Here is a 22338-nt window from a genome sequence, read left to right on the forward strand (position 1 = left end):
GTTACCTCTCTACCAACTCTGCCTCTTTATTGGCTTTTCAACACCAAGCAGCCGGACCCTGCTTTGCATTACAGAGGGACACTCTTATCACCAGGGATGGGGAATTCAGGCCTGGAAGTCTCTATGAACAAGTCTTCTTCCTTCTTTAATGACTATGCCAGCCCAAACTCTGCTTAGGATCTCCACTAATTGAACACCAGGAGCATACATTTCCTCCTTCTACCAATTCCTAACAAATATTGGATCTTCGTCTAATAATATAAAACCTGCCTGCTTTGGTCACTACTGGGTCCATTTTCACGGCACGTCCAGGCCGATGGTTAAAATGTTTCTCTTTTCTCCTGTTACTCCGTCTCTGTTAGTTTTATCATCAGTCCAGCCTCAGGAGCTCAAGAGCGGCAGAGGAGGAGATTTCCCCCCTGACGCATCCAAGTCGTCTTCTCCTCAGCCTCACTCTGTACGACGTCTTAGGAACCTCAGTCCCCACGGGCCACTTCCACACTCCTGACATCACCTTGCCAGCTGTGTTCTTCTGGCATCTCTACTTTGCATTTCCAGCTCACCCTTCGATACTTCTTCAAATCGGCATGACGTTTCAGTGTCCATCGTGTGGATGGACACTGTGTGTTACTCCTTCCCTACGACAGGACATCTTGGTCCTTTCCACCCTTTGGCAAATATGCATCAACCTAAGTAAGCATCGTGTGCAGGGTTTTCTCTGGACTAAAGTCTTAGTCTCTTTCCGATACATACGAAGGAGCTCTACTGCTGAAACATAGAGAAGAGTTCGTTTATTTCACAAGCAGCCCCCAGAATGTCTCCCCGGAGCAGCCGGTTCCGCATCCACACCCAAGGTGTATGGACCCCCTGCTGCTCCGAGCCTCCCCGTGTTTAAGGTCCTCAGAGTCCTCATTTCCCCCACGCTGGTGAGGTTTCAGGGACATGTGCTTCTTCTGCCTGGCATTTCCCTCTGACATATGTTCTCCCAGAGCCTGACTTGCAAACTGTTTTTCTTTTGGTCAGGTGTCTGTTAAGGGTTTTAGCCCATTTTTAAATACTTTTGTTTCATTCTTATTGTTGAGTTTAAGAATTCTTGGTATATATTAGATAACAATCAGATATATCAGATATGTCTTTTGCAAATATTTTCTGCCAATCTCTAGCTTGCCTTTGGGTAAAGTTCAAATGTATTGTTTTAATTTCTCAATTGTTAGTTGTTGTGTTTCTATTACAATGAAATGGGAAGTTGAATTTTCACTTCCTAGGCCATTGGAACTTTATGTGGGAACATGTCACAGTACAGTCAAAGGCCTCTTTCAGATACTACAAGGATGGAACGGGTAAACAGAGGGGGAACTGCTTCAGAGATGCTCTTCTGTAAAAATACAAATGTACCAACATACCCTCCTTCCTGTCTTGCTGGTGAGAACTGGGCTGCACGACCACAGAGACACAGATCCTTGATGAGAGAGTGAGATTTCATCAGTTACAATGACCGTCACCTAACCATAAATTTTACCCGTGATGGACCTGAGTTTATGAATGATTGTTACTTGAATGATTCAATGGATTTAGCAATGGTTGAAAACAAAATCAATACCTTGAATTAGTATTATTAATTTTAATTTACGTTGCCCCAGAGAACAGTTTGACAATTACAATTTCAGTAACACATTTCCATTACTTTGACTTATACTTCTTAAAATTTAGATACCACGTTGTTTCATAATAAATGCTTCATCTACATCCCTCACGTTTGCACCTGGATTCGAAGTGCACCTAGAAGACGAAATGTGAAGGCAGTGAATCTCTCTACATTCAGTAACATCTAAGGCAACAAATCTAATATCACTTGAGGGCACCGCTGATTTCCACCTATAGTTCCTGCTTCCTCTTTGCTCAGTGATTCCAACAAAGACACTAAATGACCTAACCCATCTGGTCTCAATGTTCCTGAAGGCCACACCTCATTCTGAGCTTATACTCTCAAGGTTTTATACGGGAAAACACAGAGGCCATCAGGAGGACATGTCCACGTGGTCAACGTGAAGCGCGCCTCCATCAGTTCTTCTCCCTCCCATCACAATGGTCAGGCCCTCTTCTGTGACCATCACTCGTAACCTGCAAAGCTTTGTGACTTAAATCTCACCACTTCTTTTCACCATCACCCATAGGTCATCTCTAATGGATATTCCCTCCAGCATTATAATGTGATCTAGTCTCCAGACATAATTTCCTCCAATTTTCTTCACAAAGGAAATATAACTATTTTTTAGTCCTGGTGAACTAACACATTTTTCCTAGGGTTGAATAGACCCTAACAACACATTTGCAACCACTGAAACATAGAGACACCTATTATGTATCCTTCTATGTTAACATGAATATGGGTGGATCTCCTCGAATCCACCAGCTCAAGAAGGGCAGGTCAGATGCTGGGGAACCTGTGCAAATACAGGCCCTTCTTCCACATGGTGAATACTGGGCCCACCTTGTTCTACGTTTTAGATTCCATCCCTTCCACAGCCCTATCTCACAGCGTATCAGCTCAATTTCCAGGTCCAGACAACAGGGTCCACACTTGTCCTGTGATTCTTGCCCATGTTACTTCAGTTGGCTCTCCTATTATCAACATTCAACAGGCAGATTCTTAAATATTTAATTTACTCTGCAAATATTATTGGAAAAGCTAGAAGAAGTATAGTATTCTGTTCATCCAATAGCATGGAGTAAATGTCTTCTCATAGACAGCAGGCTGGACTCAGTCAGTGTACAGGTGAGATCACTGGGCTGAGGGAGAGCTGACCTGCCCCAGACCCACAGGTGTGACCGCTCAGTCCGGGATGGAGCCAGTGCTACATGTACAAGGAAAAAGGCATGTCAGGCTACCGGCCACGTCAGCAACGCTAGGAACCATGACCATCTCAGCAAGAATGATACCCCTGCCCACAAAATACACCGTGTGTTTAGCTGCTATGAATAAATCTCCCTCCAGAGCAACTCTTGACAATATTTAAACTGTTTTAGGTGAAGAAAGGTTCACCCAGGTTAAGGGAAACACAGAGTCTGTTGTGACTTACGATAAACATTTAATTTTACCTCACTCTGTCTGAATTCAATGTCATTGTTACATGTAAGGTTTGTCTCAAATACTTGCGCATCCGGGAAGTCAACATGAGGTAATGCAGAAAGGAAAACACAAGAGTCTGTGTCTGACATCTTGGAGGACCCTGAATGTTTGATGGGTATTTAGGTGAAATGTATACATCCATGGGATTAAAGCCTGTTCTCCAAATGGGCCATTAATCCCTGAGCACAGCTGATTTCCTGACTAGCCCGTCAGCATCACTTCATCCCTGGACAAAGAGTCCCCCAGGCATCGGGACGGAGACCCCAGGTGGGGGCTGAGTTCCCTGAGGGCACAGTCAGCACCCTCCTCACAGGGAGAGCCCCAGAGACAGAGACCTCCCTTCACTACTTTCTGCTTTTTATAAGAAGGTGCCTCCTATATGCAAATATCCCCTTAGACCACAAGGTAAAATCAAAGGAACAGTTCACTTAAATTCGGGCTTCTCCTCCTGCTTGAAGAGATTTTCTGGGCTCCATGAATCTCATCTGCAGGAAGATGAATCCACTGTGGTTCTTCCTCTTCCTGTTGTCAGCGCCCAGAGGTGAGTGTCTCGGGGATTCCGACGTGAACACGTGGGGAAGCTGCATCTGAGCCCACGAGTCACCGTGGTTCTCTCTGTCCACAGGTGTCCTGTCCGAGTTGCAGCTGCAGGAGTCGGGACCCAGCCTGGTGACGCCCTACCAGACCCTCTCCCTCACCTGCACCGTCTCTGGAGACTCATTATCCAACTTTAATGTCGACTGGGTCCGACAGCCTCCAGGAAAGGGGTTGGAGTGGCTTGCTGAGAGCAGTTATAAAGGAAACACGTATTATAACCCAAGTCTTAAGTCCCGGCTCAGCATCACCAGGGACACGTCCAAGAACCAAGTCTACTTATCACTGAGCAGCCTGACAACTGAAGACACAGCCGTGTATTACTGTGTGAGAGACACACAGTGAGGGGAAGTCAGTGCGAGCCCAGACACGAACCTCCCTGCACGGAGGCCTTTAACCAGCAGGGGGCGCACAGGACCCAACAGGTAAAGGGCTGCGTCCTGGGGCAGGTGCACATAGGGGCTGGGAGTGAATTCTTGTTAGAACCTGAGCTTTCCTCCTCCTGCCCAGGAGCTCCACCAGGGACCCTCTTCTGTACCCTAATTTTTCATGGATGTGGATTATGTTGTGTCTAGAAAATTTTGTGTGCATGTACATGTTTGCTTAATTTTTATTTTTATTATACTTGTGTATATATATATTCATATGAACATGCATATAATACTCAAGAATTAACGTTATTTTTCATTTGTCTATTTTCTTCTCAAAGGAGCGCCAAACCACCCTGCAGCTCACCACGATGTTCAATTAGAGGCTGAAGTTCGTGAAACTTGTAAATGTCCTGATAATGCACGTGAGATTTTTAAACAGTATTAATTGTTGTTTTGCTTGTGTACCTGTGGGAGGAAGAGACACACCCTCCTGCTTTCAGGCAACCTACACAAACAGTTTGAATTCTGCAGCAGGTCGTGTTATAGACTCTAATGCCAGAGCGCGCCAATACTGCATGTGCAATGACCTCATTATTCACAGATTCCATTTCCGCAACTTCACCTACTTCTAGCTTTTATGAGCTCCCCAAAGGAAATACTGTCATTTCATGGTCATTCACGGACATTAGCAATGTGGCCAGTTGTTTGAATCACCCAACATACATTCACACAAACACACACTCACACACATGCACACACACACATGCACACACACAAAAGCACAGACACACACACACACACACACACACACACAAACACATTCCCAGCTGAGGTCAGTCAAGGTGAGGCTCTCTTTTCTTCTTTCTACTCCCATCATGTAATTAAGCACTTTATGGGGTCAAATTAGTGCCATGCTTTTCACATTTCTGGGATTCCTGGCGATTGTTTAAAGTAGTTCCAGGCATAGGGCTGAAGAACAGTCTAGTGTCCCTACACATAAAGGGCTGTGAGTGGACTTAGCGAAACTATACATGAGAGATCAGCTTCATTCAGGCATGAGTTATATGGCCATGGTGGTGAAAAGGATACTCATGTTTCCAATATAAAGCTCATCCAAAACCTGAAGACAAAACTCGCTGCTGCATATGGGATGCAGCCTCGGAAACTTGGCTAAATTCCACATACAGCATGGCAAGTGGGGGCTTATGGCCAAGAAGAGGGTGGGGTGGAGTGGACAGGAAATTATTAAGAGAAGAACTACAGGCTAAGGGGATTCTGGTGCCATAGACTCAAAAGGATTCTTGCTAAAGGGAGACCAGGGTGATCAGATACCGTTCGGTTCATAGGAGGTTTGATGGCTTCGATCAAATATTGAGGGTGATCAGAGTTAAAGGCTAGGAGATAGTCATTATTCTCACTTAGCGGGGCTCTTGACAAAACCTGGCCACGCAAATATAAACACAGAATCCCACTGGTCAAGACTAGTTGAGAACAGCATTACAAGGAGCCTGTTGGCTAAGGGTGGTCAAGGGTCTGTGTCGCACTTAACAAGAGGCATAATGAACATACAAGTAAAGCAAGGATGCACACGGACTACAGAGAAAAGACCATCTGAGGATTCAGTGAGAAGAGGTCCATCTGCAAGCAAAGGAGAAAGGACTGAGAAGACTCAAACCTGCTGACACCGTGACCTTAGACTTCTAGCCTCCAGGCCTGAGAGGAATACATTTCTGTTGTTTAATCCACCCAGTCTGTTATTCTTTAATGGCCACACAGCCAACTAATACACCTATAATATAGACGCAGATAGACATATATCGATATGTAAGTATCATATGGGAAAAGAAACATCACCCATTCTTCAAAGGTGACGTAAAGCTGTGTCCACCCTGGATCTCAGCCAGCACCCTCCTCCACAGCCCTAGAGAAGGACCAGCCATGAGCATCTTTACACGGAAACATGCTTCCCTCCTGCACATCACGCCCAGGCTCAAGGGGAAAACACAGCACCTGTGCTACTCAGAGTCCGGGTTCTCATCTTCACTGACCTCACTCTCTGAAAGTCGAAGCATTAATCAAAATGACCATGAAATCTCCTGGTCATTCCTCCTCTTGCTGGTTTCCCTCAGCTGTGAGCATCTCCTGGGTCTGGGGAAGGTGGAGTTATGGCGTGACATCTGTGAAGGGGGTGTCTCATTGTTTCTCTTTCCTCAGGTGTCCTGTCCCAGGTGCGGATGCAGGAATCGGGTCCAGGTCTAAGGAAGACCCTCCCGCTCACCCGCTCAGTCTCTGGATTCTCCATCACAAACCGTGCGGACTGCTGGGACAGGATACCTCAGTCCCCAGGGAAAGGGCTGGCGTGACTGGGGTGCTTTGCTTCTGGGAGTAGCACAGCATACAAGCTGTCTCTCCAGAAATGACTCTCCACCTCCAGAGACACCTCACAAATTCAGTTTTCCCTGCAGCTCAGCTATGATGACCTAGGACGCAGCCCTCTGTTACTGTCCCAGGAGGCGCAGTGAGAAGTCAGGGTGAGTCCAGACACGACTCTCCCTGCAGGGGGCGCTCCAACCACATGGGAGCGATCAGGGTCATCAGGAAACAAGAGGACCAATTTCAGGACATATGCAGAAGATGTCATGGAGGGGTTTTCTCCCAGAAGCTGGGGTTTCTCCACTGATCATTGCTGCCCTTGGAAGCCTCAACCACAGTGATTCAAGGGAACTTTCTTGTCTCGAATCTTGAGACTTTTTTTCATGGAGTCACGCTTGTCTGTCTTTCCCCATCTATCTTTGGACAAGCCACACAGAAATATTTCTTCATGAAACCTTTATTTCAAGATTAGGTCACTACTTTCTGTTTTTAGTTGTCAACTTTTCAATCGGTAAATGACATAAATAATGTGTACTGTTGAGCTTTAAATCTGCTTTCCACCATCACATGAATTTCCAATTCTTCTTATCCTGAGAATCTCTCCAGTCTTGTTTGATGCAATGCCTTTCACTTCAATAGTATGAATCATGTTTATATGCAGAAATTGATGTCCATATAGCACTGCAGTCACTTTCTCCTCAGAGGACATTTTGAAATGTCGGGACACAGGTTGGGTTGTACCATGTGGGCTGTGTTTCCTGTACCTTGTTATCTAGTGTGGAGATAGATAATAGATAATTAGATAAAATAGAGAGATTGGTAAAAGGGAACAGAAACAGGTATATCCTAATCATATGGAAAATAACCATAAAAACCAACCACATTTTGAGGGAGTGGTAAAGGCTCGAATGTATAAAGATGATACGAGCACCCGTATGAAGTTATTTGTATAAATATAAACATTCAAACAATTTTTGTAAATACTTTTCTAACTCACTCCTCAATCCTATGGTGAGTGTCGGGTTTCCTCTCTAAGAAATCCACAAATATATTCCAACTGGCTGCCTTTGACATTCCTTCCCGCAAGCGGATGAGGGGACCTTTGCTCTACATCATCCCCAATATTTGAATTTCTTATTACTTCATACTTTAACTGTTGTAATAAGTGAGTAGCAGTATCTCATCATCGTGTAATTTTACGTATCCTTAATGAAGATTCTTGATAAAACCTTTTATCTCTACTTTGTGGAAGTATCTTCAGATCACTGGCACAGTGTCCATTATTTTCATTTTTTGTTGCTGTTGTTGAGCTGTGAATTTGCTGTATACTCATGGTACAAGTTCTTTATAAATATGATATTAGAGAGCACATTCTCCAAGTCTGTGCTGTAACTGCCTTATCAGAGAAGTTATTGTTGATCTTGCTGTTGCGGTTTTCAGGACAGAATTTTTAATGGTTTCAAAAAATTACAAATTTATTTTATGAATGATGTTTGGGATATTATACCTAAAAATTCATCATGAACCTCAAGGGCACCCATAATTTCTGCCACGTCCCCACGCCAGGCCACATTCAGGGATGGAGGGTTAAGTCCACCTTCTTGAAGGGAGGATGACCCTGATGAGTTACCTGAAGTTATTCCTTAAGGGAGATTTCTCCTCCCTTCCCCATTAGATACATTTATTCCATCTCTTTATATAAGTATGAATCAAGACATTTGTTTCATACCTCGTGTTATGGTTATATACTAAGGCATTTTCTTTGCTTCTATAATTGTTGCAGTTTGTCATCCATGAGGAGCTCTTTCAGATTGTCTCCTGCATCCCCTTTACAAGCCCCCAACCATCTGTGTCAACACTTCCTTACTTTCTGGTGATACCAGAATCTGCGGGATAATCATGTGTATTCTCTTCTCCGGTCCTAGAATTAGCCATGCCTCAGATGAGTTGTGGATCCTTTCCTGGAGAATAGTATTAGCAACCAGAAGAGTGGGTATTAGGATACTAATGCTGGTGTCCTGTCTAATGGGAGCATTGCCTCTAGACCCTATACGCTAACAGACCTAGGAAATATATCTGTGTGCACTACCCCACGTATACACACACACGGCTGCAACTATCTCTGTACCTCACCTTCTGACCTGTGTTAAGGTACATGTGAGATCATTCTTACAGTTCCGATCCTAGTGTAACATCACATGAGTCAATCCAGGCTTACGTCCTTGCTTGTCTGTTACTTTCCATCCAACGGTGAGAAGCCTGGCTCCACCGATGCCATCCAGCTACTAATTGTTCAATTCCACGTGCACAGTAGTAACAGAATTCCTAGCCTGACTCTGATGGAAATACCGGTATCCACCAGGCTCTAGTGCTTCTGTGCAGTGGATTAGGACTTAGCCTTCGGACTCCACTCGTTTCCAAAGTCACTTAGGTCAAAACCTATTTCCCCACCTTCTTCAGCCGTGTGACTTCATAGATTCACTCTGATCTTTGGTTTCATCTATGCAGTGCGCATCGTTCCATCCTTGAGTCTCTGACTTACAAATGACAGTTATATTTATGTTCAATAAGCTTCACTCTTTCTGCTAATACTTTATATATTCTGACAAGTTCATAGTGCAATGCTTCCGCCACTGCAATTTCATAAAGAGGAATTTCACTATCCTTAAATATTGGCCATGTTTCACTTATCAACCACCTTCTCCCTAATTCCTGCTAAATGCTCATCTGCTTGCTTTATATATAGACTTCCCTTTTCCCAAACATGAAATAGGTGAAATTCAACGTGTTCAGACCGATTTTTTAATTAGCAATGGGCATTTAGGATTCCCTCATGTCTTTTCATGGTATAATAGTTTAGTGTTTAAATTGCTGAATACAATTCCACAGCATGGATACATCACGCACTATCTACTAATTTATGGAAGAACATATTTGTTGCATCCATTTTTTCTCAACTGTAAATGAAGAGACCACAATGATTCATGGGCAGAGTATGATGGAGCTGTGAGTTTCAAGTCAGTTAGGTAAATGTTAGGAGCCTGACTTCTGGGACCTTATATTAAGCTCTGTCTAGATGGGTACGTGATGGCCCTGAGGACGGGCTCTGATTCACAGACCGCTCGGCTGTCCCAGTCATGGTGCTGAAAGGAAGTCAGAGCCCAAGCAACGTCCACATGAGGTGGTTACAAGGCCCGGCCCTCAGACCTGGCCGAGCCCCCAGCCTACAGTCAGGGTCACCCTCCCTAATACGTGAGTGTGCACCACAGGAGCAGGTCCTGCAGCTGAACGTGAGCCTCTCACAGTGACCCTGCATGGAGCAGGGTGGGCTTCTCTTCCAGGCCCTCCCTAAGCAGAGACGGTGAACAGAATAAAGAGCTGCTCTCAGTGTAAACTGTCAACGGTTGTGACAGGGTTTTCTGCATTAGTCAACACCTGAAACATTATTATTCAATTCCACGTGTGACCCTATTTCACCATTTCATATCTGGTAAATATATTGCACAGTTGGACTGGATGAGGGGACAAAGATCACACTGTAAGGGGAGATGCTGTGGAAGAGTGAAGATCCAAGTCCAGAGCCAAGGTCCTCCTCCCCATGACACAGGAGGATCTAAGAGCTCAGGCAGGAATCCTAGGCTGTCCCCGGTAAAAAGACACACCTGTGTGAATAGAGAGGTAATACTATGTAATCCACACTTTACAAGGACCACGCTGACACTGGTGAGGTAGTTAGTTAGGAGATATTGGGACACTATTACACCTTAACCACACTCCACCTCAAGGCATCCATTTCTAGTTTAATCTTGTAGTAGTTTTTATTCCATTCAGAAGCCTATGTCAGGATTACTATTCTTATTGTTTTTTGTTCTGTGAGCATTTCTCTCTCTCAAAGATTTAAATTTGTTCCTGTCATACTTCTATAATTATCTGATATATTGGTGAGATTTGGATAATGTGCAACGTGTCCCATTTTGAGGTTGTTTTAAGAACATTAAATATGAAGCATTGTCTCAGCGTCTCATCTCTCTACATCTCCAAGATGAGTATCAGTTTTATTGTAACACCCAGAAACTGGAAATAATTCCAATATCACACATCGGCTTAATAAGTAAGGCTATCATGCTATGATCATTCTTTACGTGCAGCCTGTTATTAACACCAAGGGTTCTTGATACACACAAAAGCATGATAGTATTCACAACTATTTGTGCTGAGTACAATAGCCCCTAACAATAAAAACACGTATAATATGATCTCACTTTTATAAATTCTAGAAAATGAAAAGTAGTCTGAAGTAAAAAGGGAAGCTCAACGGTTATGTAGGGACGGAAAGGAGGATAAGAAGGGACAGGAAGGAGGAAACCCAGAAACTACAGAAAATAATGAGAGGAAGTAATTTGTTCTCCCCTGACAATGCTGATGCCTACGTCACTATTTATCAGAGTGTTCATTCTGAGTATATGTGCTTTATTATATGTCAAGAACCTCTTTAAAGTAATTACAAAGAAAGAAATGCATGACTTGGGAGGGAAGGAGTGAAGGAAAGATACTGAAACGTAAGAGACTCTTGAAAATACTTCTCATGAACCCTGAGCCTCTCCATATATTTCAGGTAAACACTAGAAGAGAGCAAGGTCATCACGATCTCATTACAGGAGGGGGATCTGCAAACCTCACCCGGCACGTCCAGCCTTGTCCTGGAATAGGTTCAGGGGAGCGGCCTGGCCCAGAGCACCGTTGCAGCTGCTGGACCTAACGGTCACCCCATGTTTCTCCTTGCACACTCCACACACCCTCCATTCCTCTGGGTGTACTTTACGCCTGTAATATGAGGGTAACAGTGACAGCTACATCACAAGATGTGGGTGCATATGTAAAAGGACATATGGGTCCTAAGTGTTTACTCTGGAAGAATCACATAATGAAAGTTATATTTCCCAAATGCTATCAACACCACAAAATCCAAGAGTCTCACACCTGCTCTGAGACCCTGCCCTTTCTGAGGACGTTCAATGACATAGGCTCTTATATACTAGAAGGTCATGCAAATAAGGACCTTCCTCTGCTGATATAAAGCAGCCCCAGCCCTGACCCTGCAGCTCTGGGAGAGGAGCTCTGGCCCGGGATTCCCAGGTGTTCCCATTCGGGGTTCAGGAAAGAACACTCACCATGGAGTTTGGGCTGAGCTTGGTTGTCCTTGTGGCGATTTTACAAGGTAATTCATGGAGAGCAAGAGATACTGAGGATGTGAGTGATGGAATGAGTGGATGTGTGACAGTCTCCTGACCAGGATTTCTCTGTGTTTGCAGGTGTCCAGTGTGAGGTGCAGCTGGTGGAGTCTGGGGGCGGCTTGGTGCAGCCAGGGGGGTCTCTGCGACTCTCCTGTGCAGCGTCTGGATTCACCTTCAGTAGCTATGCCATGAGCTGGGTCCGCCAGGCTCCAGGGAAGGGGCTGGAGTGGGTCTCAGCTATTAGTAGTGGTGGTAGCACATACTATGCAGACGCTGTGAAGGGCCGATTCACCATCTCCAGAGACAACTCCAAGAACACGCTCTACCTGCAAATGAACAGCCTGAGATCTGAGGACACGGCTGTGTATTACTGTGCGAAAGATACACAGTGAGGGGAAGTCAGTGTGAGCCCAGACACAAACCTCCTTGCAGGGAGACAGGAGGGGCGATGCAGGGGGCACTCAGGACATAGAACTGTGTTTTTCAGCCACAGGAGCAGGTGCAGATGGTAATTAAGTGCTGCTTTCCTCTAAGGGTCTGGGGTTTCCTCTCCATAAAGCAGTTTTCCCTGGGGAACGTCTCTGTACTCATCCATGGTTCTTTACTTACACAATCAGTCTCTGAATAAGAAACACTTTTGGAAATAGGGGAAGAAATGTCATATATGAAAGGCAGACACTCAACGTTAGATATTCAGGTTTTTCGTTGTCTTAATCTTGTCTAAATTGATCCATTGTGAAACTATCCCAGCGCATGTATAAAGACTTGTGTATATTCTTCCTTCCTCATGGTGAAATCTCAGCCTTGCCCTACTGGTAGACCAGCTGTCCCTGCCAGGATGCTGGCTCTTGACCTGCCTGCTCACCTCGTGCATGAGAAGCATGATTGAGATGAGCAGCCCCGGATCCTCAGTGGGTCGCTGTGAATAATGCCAGTTAGAGGGGGCGTGGATGGGGGGGTTTCTACATGTGCACCTTGCTTCCAGGTCCAATAGAATCCCTATACGCTTAGATACTACCTGCATCCTGTTCTACTGTGCAGTTTATTTTATGTAAAATATTCATCATCAAAGCTATTGCCAATAGACAAGTAGTTGGTAGGGAAAGGTTGTAGTCAGGTGGATAATAACATGAATTTTCAGAAACTGCTGAAAACCAGTCTATGCTCCTTTCCTCACCTCAGCTTCTCAGGGGAAAACTAGAGTGCAGGAAAATCACACAGGTTCTCATTCCATGAAGGGTCCTGCAGCCTCGCAGGCAGGCCCACCTCTGGCCAGGAACCCCTGCAGGGGTGGCCAAGTCCAGGGTGAGAAGCCTAGGCCTCGACAGGAGAGCTCACTCTGTCCTGATGTCCTCTCCAGCGCATCACCTAACAAATCCAGGAGGCAGTTTAGCTTCACATCTGTGAGATTCAGGTAAAATGCCACCTACACCACATGCTTGGTGTGTAAATGGAGAAACAAAATAATAAAAGAGGCACTGAGTATTGGAGCCAGGGTAGGCCACCCCAAAGTGCACCTAAGTTTTATATTGATTGCTGTGAATTAAAGTGACTTAAGAAAGAGCCAAGGCAGAGGGACACTCTGACCTTCCTTTCTGTCCCCCTGAAGCAAGAAATGAATCTCTCATGTGAAAGGTGCTCTCCCTGCATCTGGAGATAGAAGGACACCCTCATCACCAGAGATGGGAATTCGGGCCTGGAAGTCTCTATGAACAAACCATGTTCCGTCTTTAATGCACTACCCCGCACCCCAAACTCTGCTTAGGTTCTACTAATTGAGCACCAAAAACATACATTTCTTTGTCCTGTCAATTCCTCCGAAATATTGGCTCTTTCTCTAAATATATAAAAGCTGTCTGCCTTGGTCACTTCCAGATCCATTTCTGTGACACATCCATGCACATGGTTAAAAGTTATTTTTTATCCTGTCAATCTGTTTTTGTCGGTTTTATTATTAGTACAGCCCCAAGAATTCAAGAGCGGCAGAGGAGGAGATTTCCGTCCTGACAAAGCCAAGCTGTCTTCTCCTCAGCCTCACTCTGTACGACGTCTTAGGAACCTGAGTCGTCAAGGGCCACTTTCACACTCCTGACATCATCTTGCCAGTTTCGTTCTTCTGGCATCTCTGCTCTGCATTTCCATCGCACCCTCAGATATTTCTTCCACATCGGTGTCATGTTTCAGTGTCCACTGTGTGGATGGACACTGTTTACTAGTCATTCACTTATGAAAGGACATGTTGGCTGTTTCCAAATTTCGACAAATATGAATAAAGCTAAGTAAACATCGTGTGTTGGGTTTTCTCTGGATTAAGTCTTATTTTCCTTCCGATACATATGAAGGAGCACTATTGCTGAAACATAGAGAAGAGTTCGTTTATTTCACAAGCAGCCCCCAGAGTGTCTCCCCGGAGCAGCCGGGTCCGCATCCACACCCGCGGTGTATGGACCCCCTGCTGCTCCGAGCCTCCCCGTGTTTAAGGTCCTCAGAGGCCTCATTTCCCCCACGCTGGTAAGTTTGAAATGATATGTACTTGTTCTGATTGGCATTTCCCTGTGACATAAGTGCTCCCATAGCCTTATTTGCAAACTGATTGTCTTTTTGATGAGGTGTCTGTTAAGGATTTTGGCCCATTTTTTAAATAGTTTTCTTTGTTTTTTATCATTGAGTTTAAGACTTCTTGGTACATTTTAGATAACAATCAGATATATTAGATATGTCTCTTGCAAATACTTTCTTCCCGTCTCTAACTTGCCTTTGGGTAAACCTTAAATGTGTTTTTATGCTTCTCAATTATTAGTTGTTGTGTTTCTGTTTCAATAAAAGTGAAGTTAAATGAACTTTTTCACTGCCTAAACCATGGGGAACTTTATGTGGGAACATGTCACAGTACACTCAAAGGCCTCTTTCAGATACTACAAGGATGAGATGGGTAAACAGAGGGCGGATTTCTTCAGAGATGCTCTTCTGGAAAAACAGAAATGTACCAACAAACCGTCCCTCCTGTTCTGCTGGGGAGAACTGGGCTGCACGTCCACAGAGACACAGATCCTTGATGAGAGAGTGAGATTTCATCAGTTAGAATGACCATATTCTAACCCTGACTTTTGCCTGGATGGATGTGAAGCTGTGAATGATTGTTACTTGAATGATTCTATGGTTTTAGCCATAGCTGAAAACAAAAGAACTATTTTTGAAGTATTATGAGTTTTAATTTATGTTGCTCTAGAGCAGAAATAGATAATTTCAATTTCAGTAACACATTTCCATAGCTTTTTGACTTATAACTATTAAAATTTAGGCACCAATTTGTTTCATAATAAATGAATTTCATCTACGTTCCTCGTATTTGAAGCTGGATTCCAAGTGGAGCTATCGGATGAACTGTGAGGACATTGAATCCCTGTATGTTCAGTAACATCTAAGGCAACTAATCTAATATCACCTGGGCACACTGCTGGTTTTTTCATGTATACTTCATGCTTCTTCTTTTCTCAGTAATTCCAAAAGACACCCTAAATATGCTCAACCATCCGGCCTCAATGTTCCTGAAGTCCACACCCCATTTTGAGCTTATGCTCTGGAGCATTCATAAGGGGAATTACAGAGATCATTTGATGGACCTGTCCACGTGGTTAACATGAAGCTCACCAACATGTGCTCTTCTCCCTCCCATCACACAGGTGGGCCCTCTTGGTGTGACCAACACTAGTAACCTGCAAAACAATATGACTTAAAATTCACCACTTTTTTTACCATCCTGCTTGGTTTTCTCTAATGGATATTCCCTCCAGCATTATAATAAGATCTAGTCTCCAGACACAAATGCCTCCAATGATCTCCACAAAGGACAAAATTAATGTTTTTAGTGCTGGTGACCTAACATATTTTGCCTAGGGGTAAATAGACCTTAACAACACATCCCCACCCACTGAAACATAAAGACACCGGTTATAATTCCTTCAATGTGAATATGAATTTGTATGGGTCTCCTCCAGTCCACCAGCTCATGAAGGGCAGGTCAGATGCTAGTGCATCTGTTCAAATGCAGGCCCTGCTTCCACCTGCTGAATAATGGGCTCACCTGGTTCTAGGTGTTGGATGCCATCCTTCCCCTCCCCTGTCGCTCAGCATATCAGCTCACGTTTCAGGTCCTGACAACAGGGTCCAGACTTTTCCTCTGATTCTTGCCCAGCTTGCTTTAGTTGACTCTTATTATCTACATTCAGGCATATTGATTCTTTATTATTTAATTTTCATTACTGATATTAGTGAAAAAGCTAGAAGCAATATGATATATTTTGAACTATATTCATAAAATAGGTTGGAGGAAAGAGCTTTTCATAAATAGCACGTCCTACGTCAGTCAGTGTACAGGTGAGATCACTGGACTGAGGGAGAGCTGACCTGCCCCAGACCCACAGGTGTGACCTCTCAGTCCGGGATGGAGCCAGTGCTACATGTACAAGGGTGTCAGTCTGCGATGGGGACTCACATTGTTCTTTCTGGTTCCCAGGAGAGATCACATCACTGGTGACACTGATGTCAACATTCCACGCCCCTGGCAAACCCACTATAAATGTCAGACATGCCGTTACCGTCGTGATCCTCAACTTACATCCTTGCAGACTGAAATGCAGATGGTGAAGCCACATCCTGAGCGCCCACAGGGAGATGGGATGGAGCTGTGCTCTGCTCTCCAGCACCATTTACTTAGACGACCTCAGGCACAGTTGCAGGACTCAGTGAAACAGGGACCCTGGAAAGCTGCTCTCAGATGAAGTTTTTAAGGGAACCTGCTTCCTGGAGTGGGGGCTTTCCTCTGACCATGACGCCCTCATACTCTGCAAGCCATTCACTGTGAAGGTTTCCTTCCAAGATTCATGCAGGTTCACTCACACAGTGTGGTGCAAACTGTGTTCACTGAGTTCCGGTGTCACTGGCAGTGACACAGAGAGTAAGAAATAAACACTTCTAGAAGGTGTGAGCCCACGTACTGTGACCAGGACACCTGCTCAGCATATTGGTTTCCAGAAGAGCTTCCCGTAGCTGTGTGTTCTTAGTCCTTGGTAGCCTTGGGACTCCTCAATGTCCACCTGCAAGGAGGGGGTCCTGCGGTTCACGACGTTCTTGCAGATACTCAGTTGTGCGTTGAAAAAAAGCGGGACAGGCTACTGGCTAAGTCAGCAGCTCTGAGAAAGATGAGCATCTCAACAGAAATGACTACCTTGTCCACGAACTAAACTTTGTGGTTACTTGTTATGAACAAATCCTCCTCCAGAGCAAATCTTGACATTATTTAAGCTGTTTCAGGTGAAGACTTGGTCACCCAAATTAAGTCAGACACTACCTCTCTTGTGAATTTGGTAAACAGTGAATTTTACTCAATTTTACAGAATCATTTTTTCAAAGTGATTATTACATGAATGTTTTGTCTCCAATATATGAATATCCAGTAGATAAGCAAGAGCTAATGCAGAAAGCAAAAAGTGAGTCGATGTCTGACAATTTGTAGGTCCCTGAATGTGAGGGTATTTGATAAGTGAAGATGTTTGCCTCCATGAGATTCAAGTCTATTCCCAAAATCTACAACTGATCCTTGACCACATCTAATTACCTGACCAGCTAATCAGCTTCATTTCATTCCTGGACAAAGAGACACCCAGGCATGGAGAGGGGACCCAGGTGGGGGCTGAGTTTCTGAGGGCACAGTCAGCACCCTCCTCACAGGGGGAGCCCCAGAACCTGGGACCTCCCTTCACTACTTTCTGCTGTTTATACAAAGGTCCCTCCCATATGCAAATATCCACCTAGGTCACAGGTAAAAATACAGTACCAGTCCACTTAAATTCATTTTTCCTCTCCTGTTCAAAGAACGTTCTGGCCTTCATGAATCCCACCTGTAAGAAAATGAATGCACTGTGGTTCTTCCTCTTCGTGGTGTCAGCGCCCAGAGGTGAGTGTCTCGGGGATTCCGACGTGAACACGTGGGGAAGCTGCATCTGAGCCCACGAGTCACCGTGGTTCTCTCTGTCCACAGGTGTCCTGTCCCAGGTGCAGCTGCAGGAGTCGGGACCCAGCCTGGTGACGCCCTCCCAGACCCTCTCCCTCACCTGCACTGTCTCTGGAGACTCATTAACCAGCTATGATGTAGCCTGTGTCTGACAGCCTCCAGGTAAGGGGCTGGAGTGGGTTGGTGTGATGGGTTATATTATAGTGGAAGCACATATTATAACCCAACTCTTAAGTCCCGGCTCAGCATCACCAGGGACACGTCCAAGAGCCAAGTCTACTTATCACTGAGCAGCCTGACAACTGAAGACACAGCCATGTATTACTGGGCGAGAGACACATTGAGGAGAAGTCAGTGCGAGCGCAGACACGAACCTCCCTGCACGGAGGCCTTTAACCAGCAGGGGGCGCACAGGACCCAACAGGTAAAGGGCTGCGTCCTGGGGCAGGTGCACATAGGGGCTGGGAGTGAATTCTTGTTAGAACCTGTGCTTTCCTCCTCCTGCCCAGGAGCTCCACCAGGGACCCTGTTCTGTATCCTAATGTTTCATTGCTGTGGATAATTTTGTGTCTAGAAAATTTTGTATGCGTGTACATATTTGCTTTATTTTTATTTTTATTATAGTTGTGTATATATATATTCATATGCACACAGACATATAGTACTCAAGAATTAAAGCTGTTTTTCATTTCTTTATTTTTCCTTTTCACAAAGGAGCTCAAAACAACCCTGGGGCTCACCATGATGTTCAATTTGAGCTGAAACATCTAAACTTCGTGAAACTTCTAAATATCCAGAGAATGCATGTGAGATTTTTAAACAGTATTAATTGTTGTTTTGCTTTCCTACATGTGGAAGGAAGAGACGCACCCTCCTGCTTTCAGGCAAGCTGCACAGTTTGAATTCTGCAGCAGGCAGTGTTATAGACTCTAATGCCAGAGCGCTCCAATACTGCACGTGCCATGACCCTCATTATTCACAGATTCCATATTGGCAAATTCACTTGCTTCTAGCTTTTATGAGCACCCCAAAGTCAATACTGTTATTTCGTGGTCATTCATGGACATTAGCAATGTGGCCTGTTGTTTGAATCACCCAACACACATGCACACACGCACACACATTCCCAGCTGAGGTTAGTCAAGGTGAGGCTCTCTTTTCTTGTTTCAACTCCCGTCATGTAATTAAGCACCTTCTGGGGTCACATTAGTGCCATGCTTTTCACGTTTCTGGGATTCCTGGCGATTGTTTAAAGTAGTTCCAGGCATAGGGCTGAAGAACAGTCTAGTGTCCCTACACATAAAGGGCTGTGAGTGGACTTAGCAAAACTATACCTGAGAGATCAGCTTCATTCAGGCATGAGTTATATGGCCATGGTGGTGAAAAGGATACTCATGTTTCCAATATAAAGCTCATCCAAAACCTGAAGACAAAACTCGCTGCTGCATATGGGATGCAGCCTCAGAAACTTGGCTAAATTCCAAATACAGCATGGCAAGTGGGAGCTTATGGCCAAGAAGAGGGTGGGGTGGAGTGGACAGGAAATTATTAAGAGAAGAACTACAGGCTAAGGGGATTCTGGTGCCATAGACTCAAAAGGATTCTTGCTAAAGGGAGACCAGGGTGATCAGATACCGTTCGGTCATAGGAGGTTTGATGGCTTCGATCAAATACTGAGGGTGATCAGAGTTCAAGGCTAGGAGATAGTCATTATTCTCACTTAGCGGGGCTCTTGACAAAACCTGGCCACGCAAATATAAACACAGAATCCCACTGGTCAAGACTAGTTGAGAACACCTTTACAAGGAGCCTGTTGGCTAAGGGGTGGTCAAGGGTCTGTGTCGCACTTAACAAGAGGCATAATGAACATACAAGTAAAGCAAGGATGCACACAGACTACAGAGAAAAGACCATCTGAGGATTCAGTGAGAAGAGGTCCATCTGCAAGCAAAGAAGAAAGGACTGAGAAGACCCAAACCTGCTGACACCGTGACCTTAGACTTCTAGCCTCCAGGCCTGAGAGGAATACATATCTGTTGTTTAATCCACCCAGTCTGTTATTCTTTAATGGCCACTCAGCCAACTAATACACCTATAATATAGACGCAGATAGACATATATGGAAATGTAAGTATCATATGGGAAAAGAAACATCACCCATTCTTCAGAGGTGACGTAAAGCTGTGTCCACCCTGGATCTCAGCCAGCACCCTCCTCCACAGCCCTAGAGAAGGACCAGCCATGACCATCTTTCTATGGAAACATGCTTCCCACCTGCACATCACGCCCAGGCTCAAGGGGAAAACACCGCACCTGTGCTACTCAGAGTCCGGGTTCTCATCTTCCCTGACATCACTCTCTGAAAGTCAGAGAGTCTCACACCTGCTCTGAGACCCTGCCCTTTCTGAGGACATTCAATGAGAAATCCTCTTATATACTAGAAGGTCATGCAAATAGGGTCCTTCCTCTGCTGATATAAAGCAGCCCCAGCCCTTACCCTGCAGCTCTGGGAGAGGAGCTCCGGCCCGGGATTCCCAGGTGTTCCCAATCAGGGTTCAGGACAGAACACTCACCATGGAGTTTGGGCTCAGCTTGGTGGTCCTTGTGGCGATTTTACAAGGTAATTCATGGAGAGCAAGAGATACTGAGGATGTGAGTGATGGAATCAGTGGATGTGTGACAGTCTCCTGACCAGGATGTCTCTGTGTTTGCAGGTGTCCAGTGTGAGGTGCAGCTGGTGGAGTCTGGGGGCGGCTTGGTGCAGCCAGGGGGGTCTCTGCGACTCTCCTGTGCAGCCTCTGGATTTACTTTTGATGATTATGCCATGTACTGGTTCCGCCAGGCTCCAGGGAAGGGGCTGGAGTGGGTCTCATCTATTAATTGGAATGGTGGTAACACATACTATGCAGACTCTGTGAAGGGCCGATTCACCATCTCCAGAGACAACTCCAAGAACACGCTCTACCTGCAAATGAACAGCCTGAGATCTGAGGACACGGCCGTGTATTACTGTGCGAGTGACACAGTGAGGGGAAGTCAGTGTGAGCCCAGACACAAACCTCCTTGCAGGGAGACAGGAGGGGCGATGCAGGGGGCACTCAGGACATACAACTGTGTGTTTCAGCCCCAGGAGCAGGTGCAGATGGTACTTAGTAGCGCTTTCCTCTAAGGGTCTGCGGTTTCCTCTTCATATAGCAGTTTTCCCTGGGGAACCTCTCTCTACTCATCCATGGTTCTTTACTTACATATTCAGTCTCTGAATTAGAAAGACTTTTCGAAATAGGGGGGGAAATTGTCATATATGAACGGCACAGCCTCAAAGTCAGATATTCAGGGTATCCCTCGTCTAAATCTTGTCTAAATTGACCCGTCTCGAAACTGTTGCAGTGGATGTATAAAGAGTTGAACGTATTCTTCCTTCCTCCTTGTGCAATCTGAGCCCTGCCCTACTGGTAGACCAGCTGTCCCTGCCAGGATGCTGGCTCTTGACCTGCCTGCTCACCTCGTGCATGAGAAGCATAAATGAGCTGAGCAGCCCAGGATCCTCAGTGGGTCGCTGGGAACGATGCCATTTAGAGGGGACTTGGGGGGGTGGTTTTCTACATGTGCTCCTTGCTTCCAGGCCCAATAGAATCCCTATAGGCTTAGATACTACCTGCATCCTGTTCTACTGCTCAGTTTATCTTATGTCAAATATTCATCATCAAGCTATTATCAATAGACACATAAGTAGTTGGTAGGGAAAGTTTATAGTCAGGTGGATAATAACATGAATTTTCAGTAGCTGCTGAAAACAAATCTATTCTCCTTTCTTCACCACAGCATCTTTGGTGAACACTAAAATGCTGGAAAATCACACAGGTTCTCATTCCATGAAGAGTCCTGCAGCCTCGCAGGCAGGCCCACCTCTGGCCAGGAACCTTTGCATGGGCGGCCTGGTACAGGGTAGAGAAACCCAGGCCTGGACAGGATGTCGCAGTGTGTCCTGATGTGTGGTCTCCAGCGCATCACCTGCCACTTCCAGGCTGCGGTTTAGCTTCACATCTGTAAGATTCAAGTAAACCGATACCTACATCACATGCTTGGTGTGCATATGTAAAGACAAAAAATAATAAAAGAGGCCCTCGGTGTTTGGGGCCCAGGATAGCGCACGCCAAAATATGTCTCAAAGTGACTGAAGACTGAGCCAGTGCAGAGGGACATTCTGACTTTCCTCCTTGTCACCCTGAAGCAAGAAATAAACCTCCCATGTGAAAGGTGCTCTCCCTGTACCTGGAGGTGGAAGTGAAATGGTCCTTTACTCCATACCCTCTGCCTGCCTCTTTCCAGTGCAAAGAATTTAGCCTAAGAGTAAGTTTAATCAGAGAAGTGAGAAAATCTAGAAAGAAACAAAAACTGTCCAAGAAAATGAAATAATAATACTTTAGTCCTTAAGCAAATCAAGGACCTTAAGTTCCCCCTCAATGGTTATAGATAATATGCTTGTCCATGTCCCGTTAGGTGTCTTATAGATACTGAAACTGCCACCAAGAAGAAGAGGTTAAGTGCATGATGACAACGCTACAGCCATGACATAAGCTGCCACAATTCCAAGAACTGGCCTCGAAGAAATGGGAACAATCC

The 22338-nt window shown here is 45.1% G+C and overlaps 1 protein-coding gene and 1 gene segment (V, D, J or C); both read left to right on the top strand.

The window, feature by feature from the left end:
- Nucleotides 1-22338, top strand: part of LOC131752097 (Ig mu chain C region membrane-bound form-like) — a 202494-nt gene that overhangs the window by 43785 nt on the left and 136371 nt on the right.
- LOC131752098 (immunoglobulin gamma-1 heavy chain-like) overlaps nt 1-22338 on the top strand; it is a 229364-nt gene that overhangs the window by 2338 nt on the left and 204688 nt on the right. Inside the window, exons 1-2 of one of the 2 annotated variants that reach the window (XM_067030638.1) lie at nt 20224-20335; nt 20430-20740. The exons of the other annotated variant lie outside the window; for it this stretch is intronic. Of the exons in view, the coding sequence (XP_066886739.1) occupies nt 20290-20335; nt 20430-20740 (357 nt within the window). The 5' untranslated portion in view covers nt 20224-20289. Of the gene's footprint in view, nt 1-20223; nt 20336-20429; nt 20741-22338 lie in introns of those variants that run through there. 2 annotated transcript variants of the gene reach the window in all.

Source organism: Kogia breviceps, chromosome 3, assembly GCF_026419965.1.
Source record: "Kogia breviceps isolate mKogBre1 chromosome 3, mKogBre1 haplotype 1, whole genome shotgun sequence".
NCBI lineage: Eukaryota > Metazoa > Chordata > Mammalia > Artiodactyla > Physeteridae > Kogia > Kogia breviceps.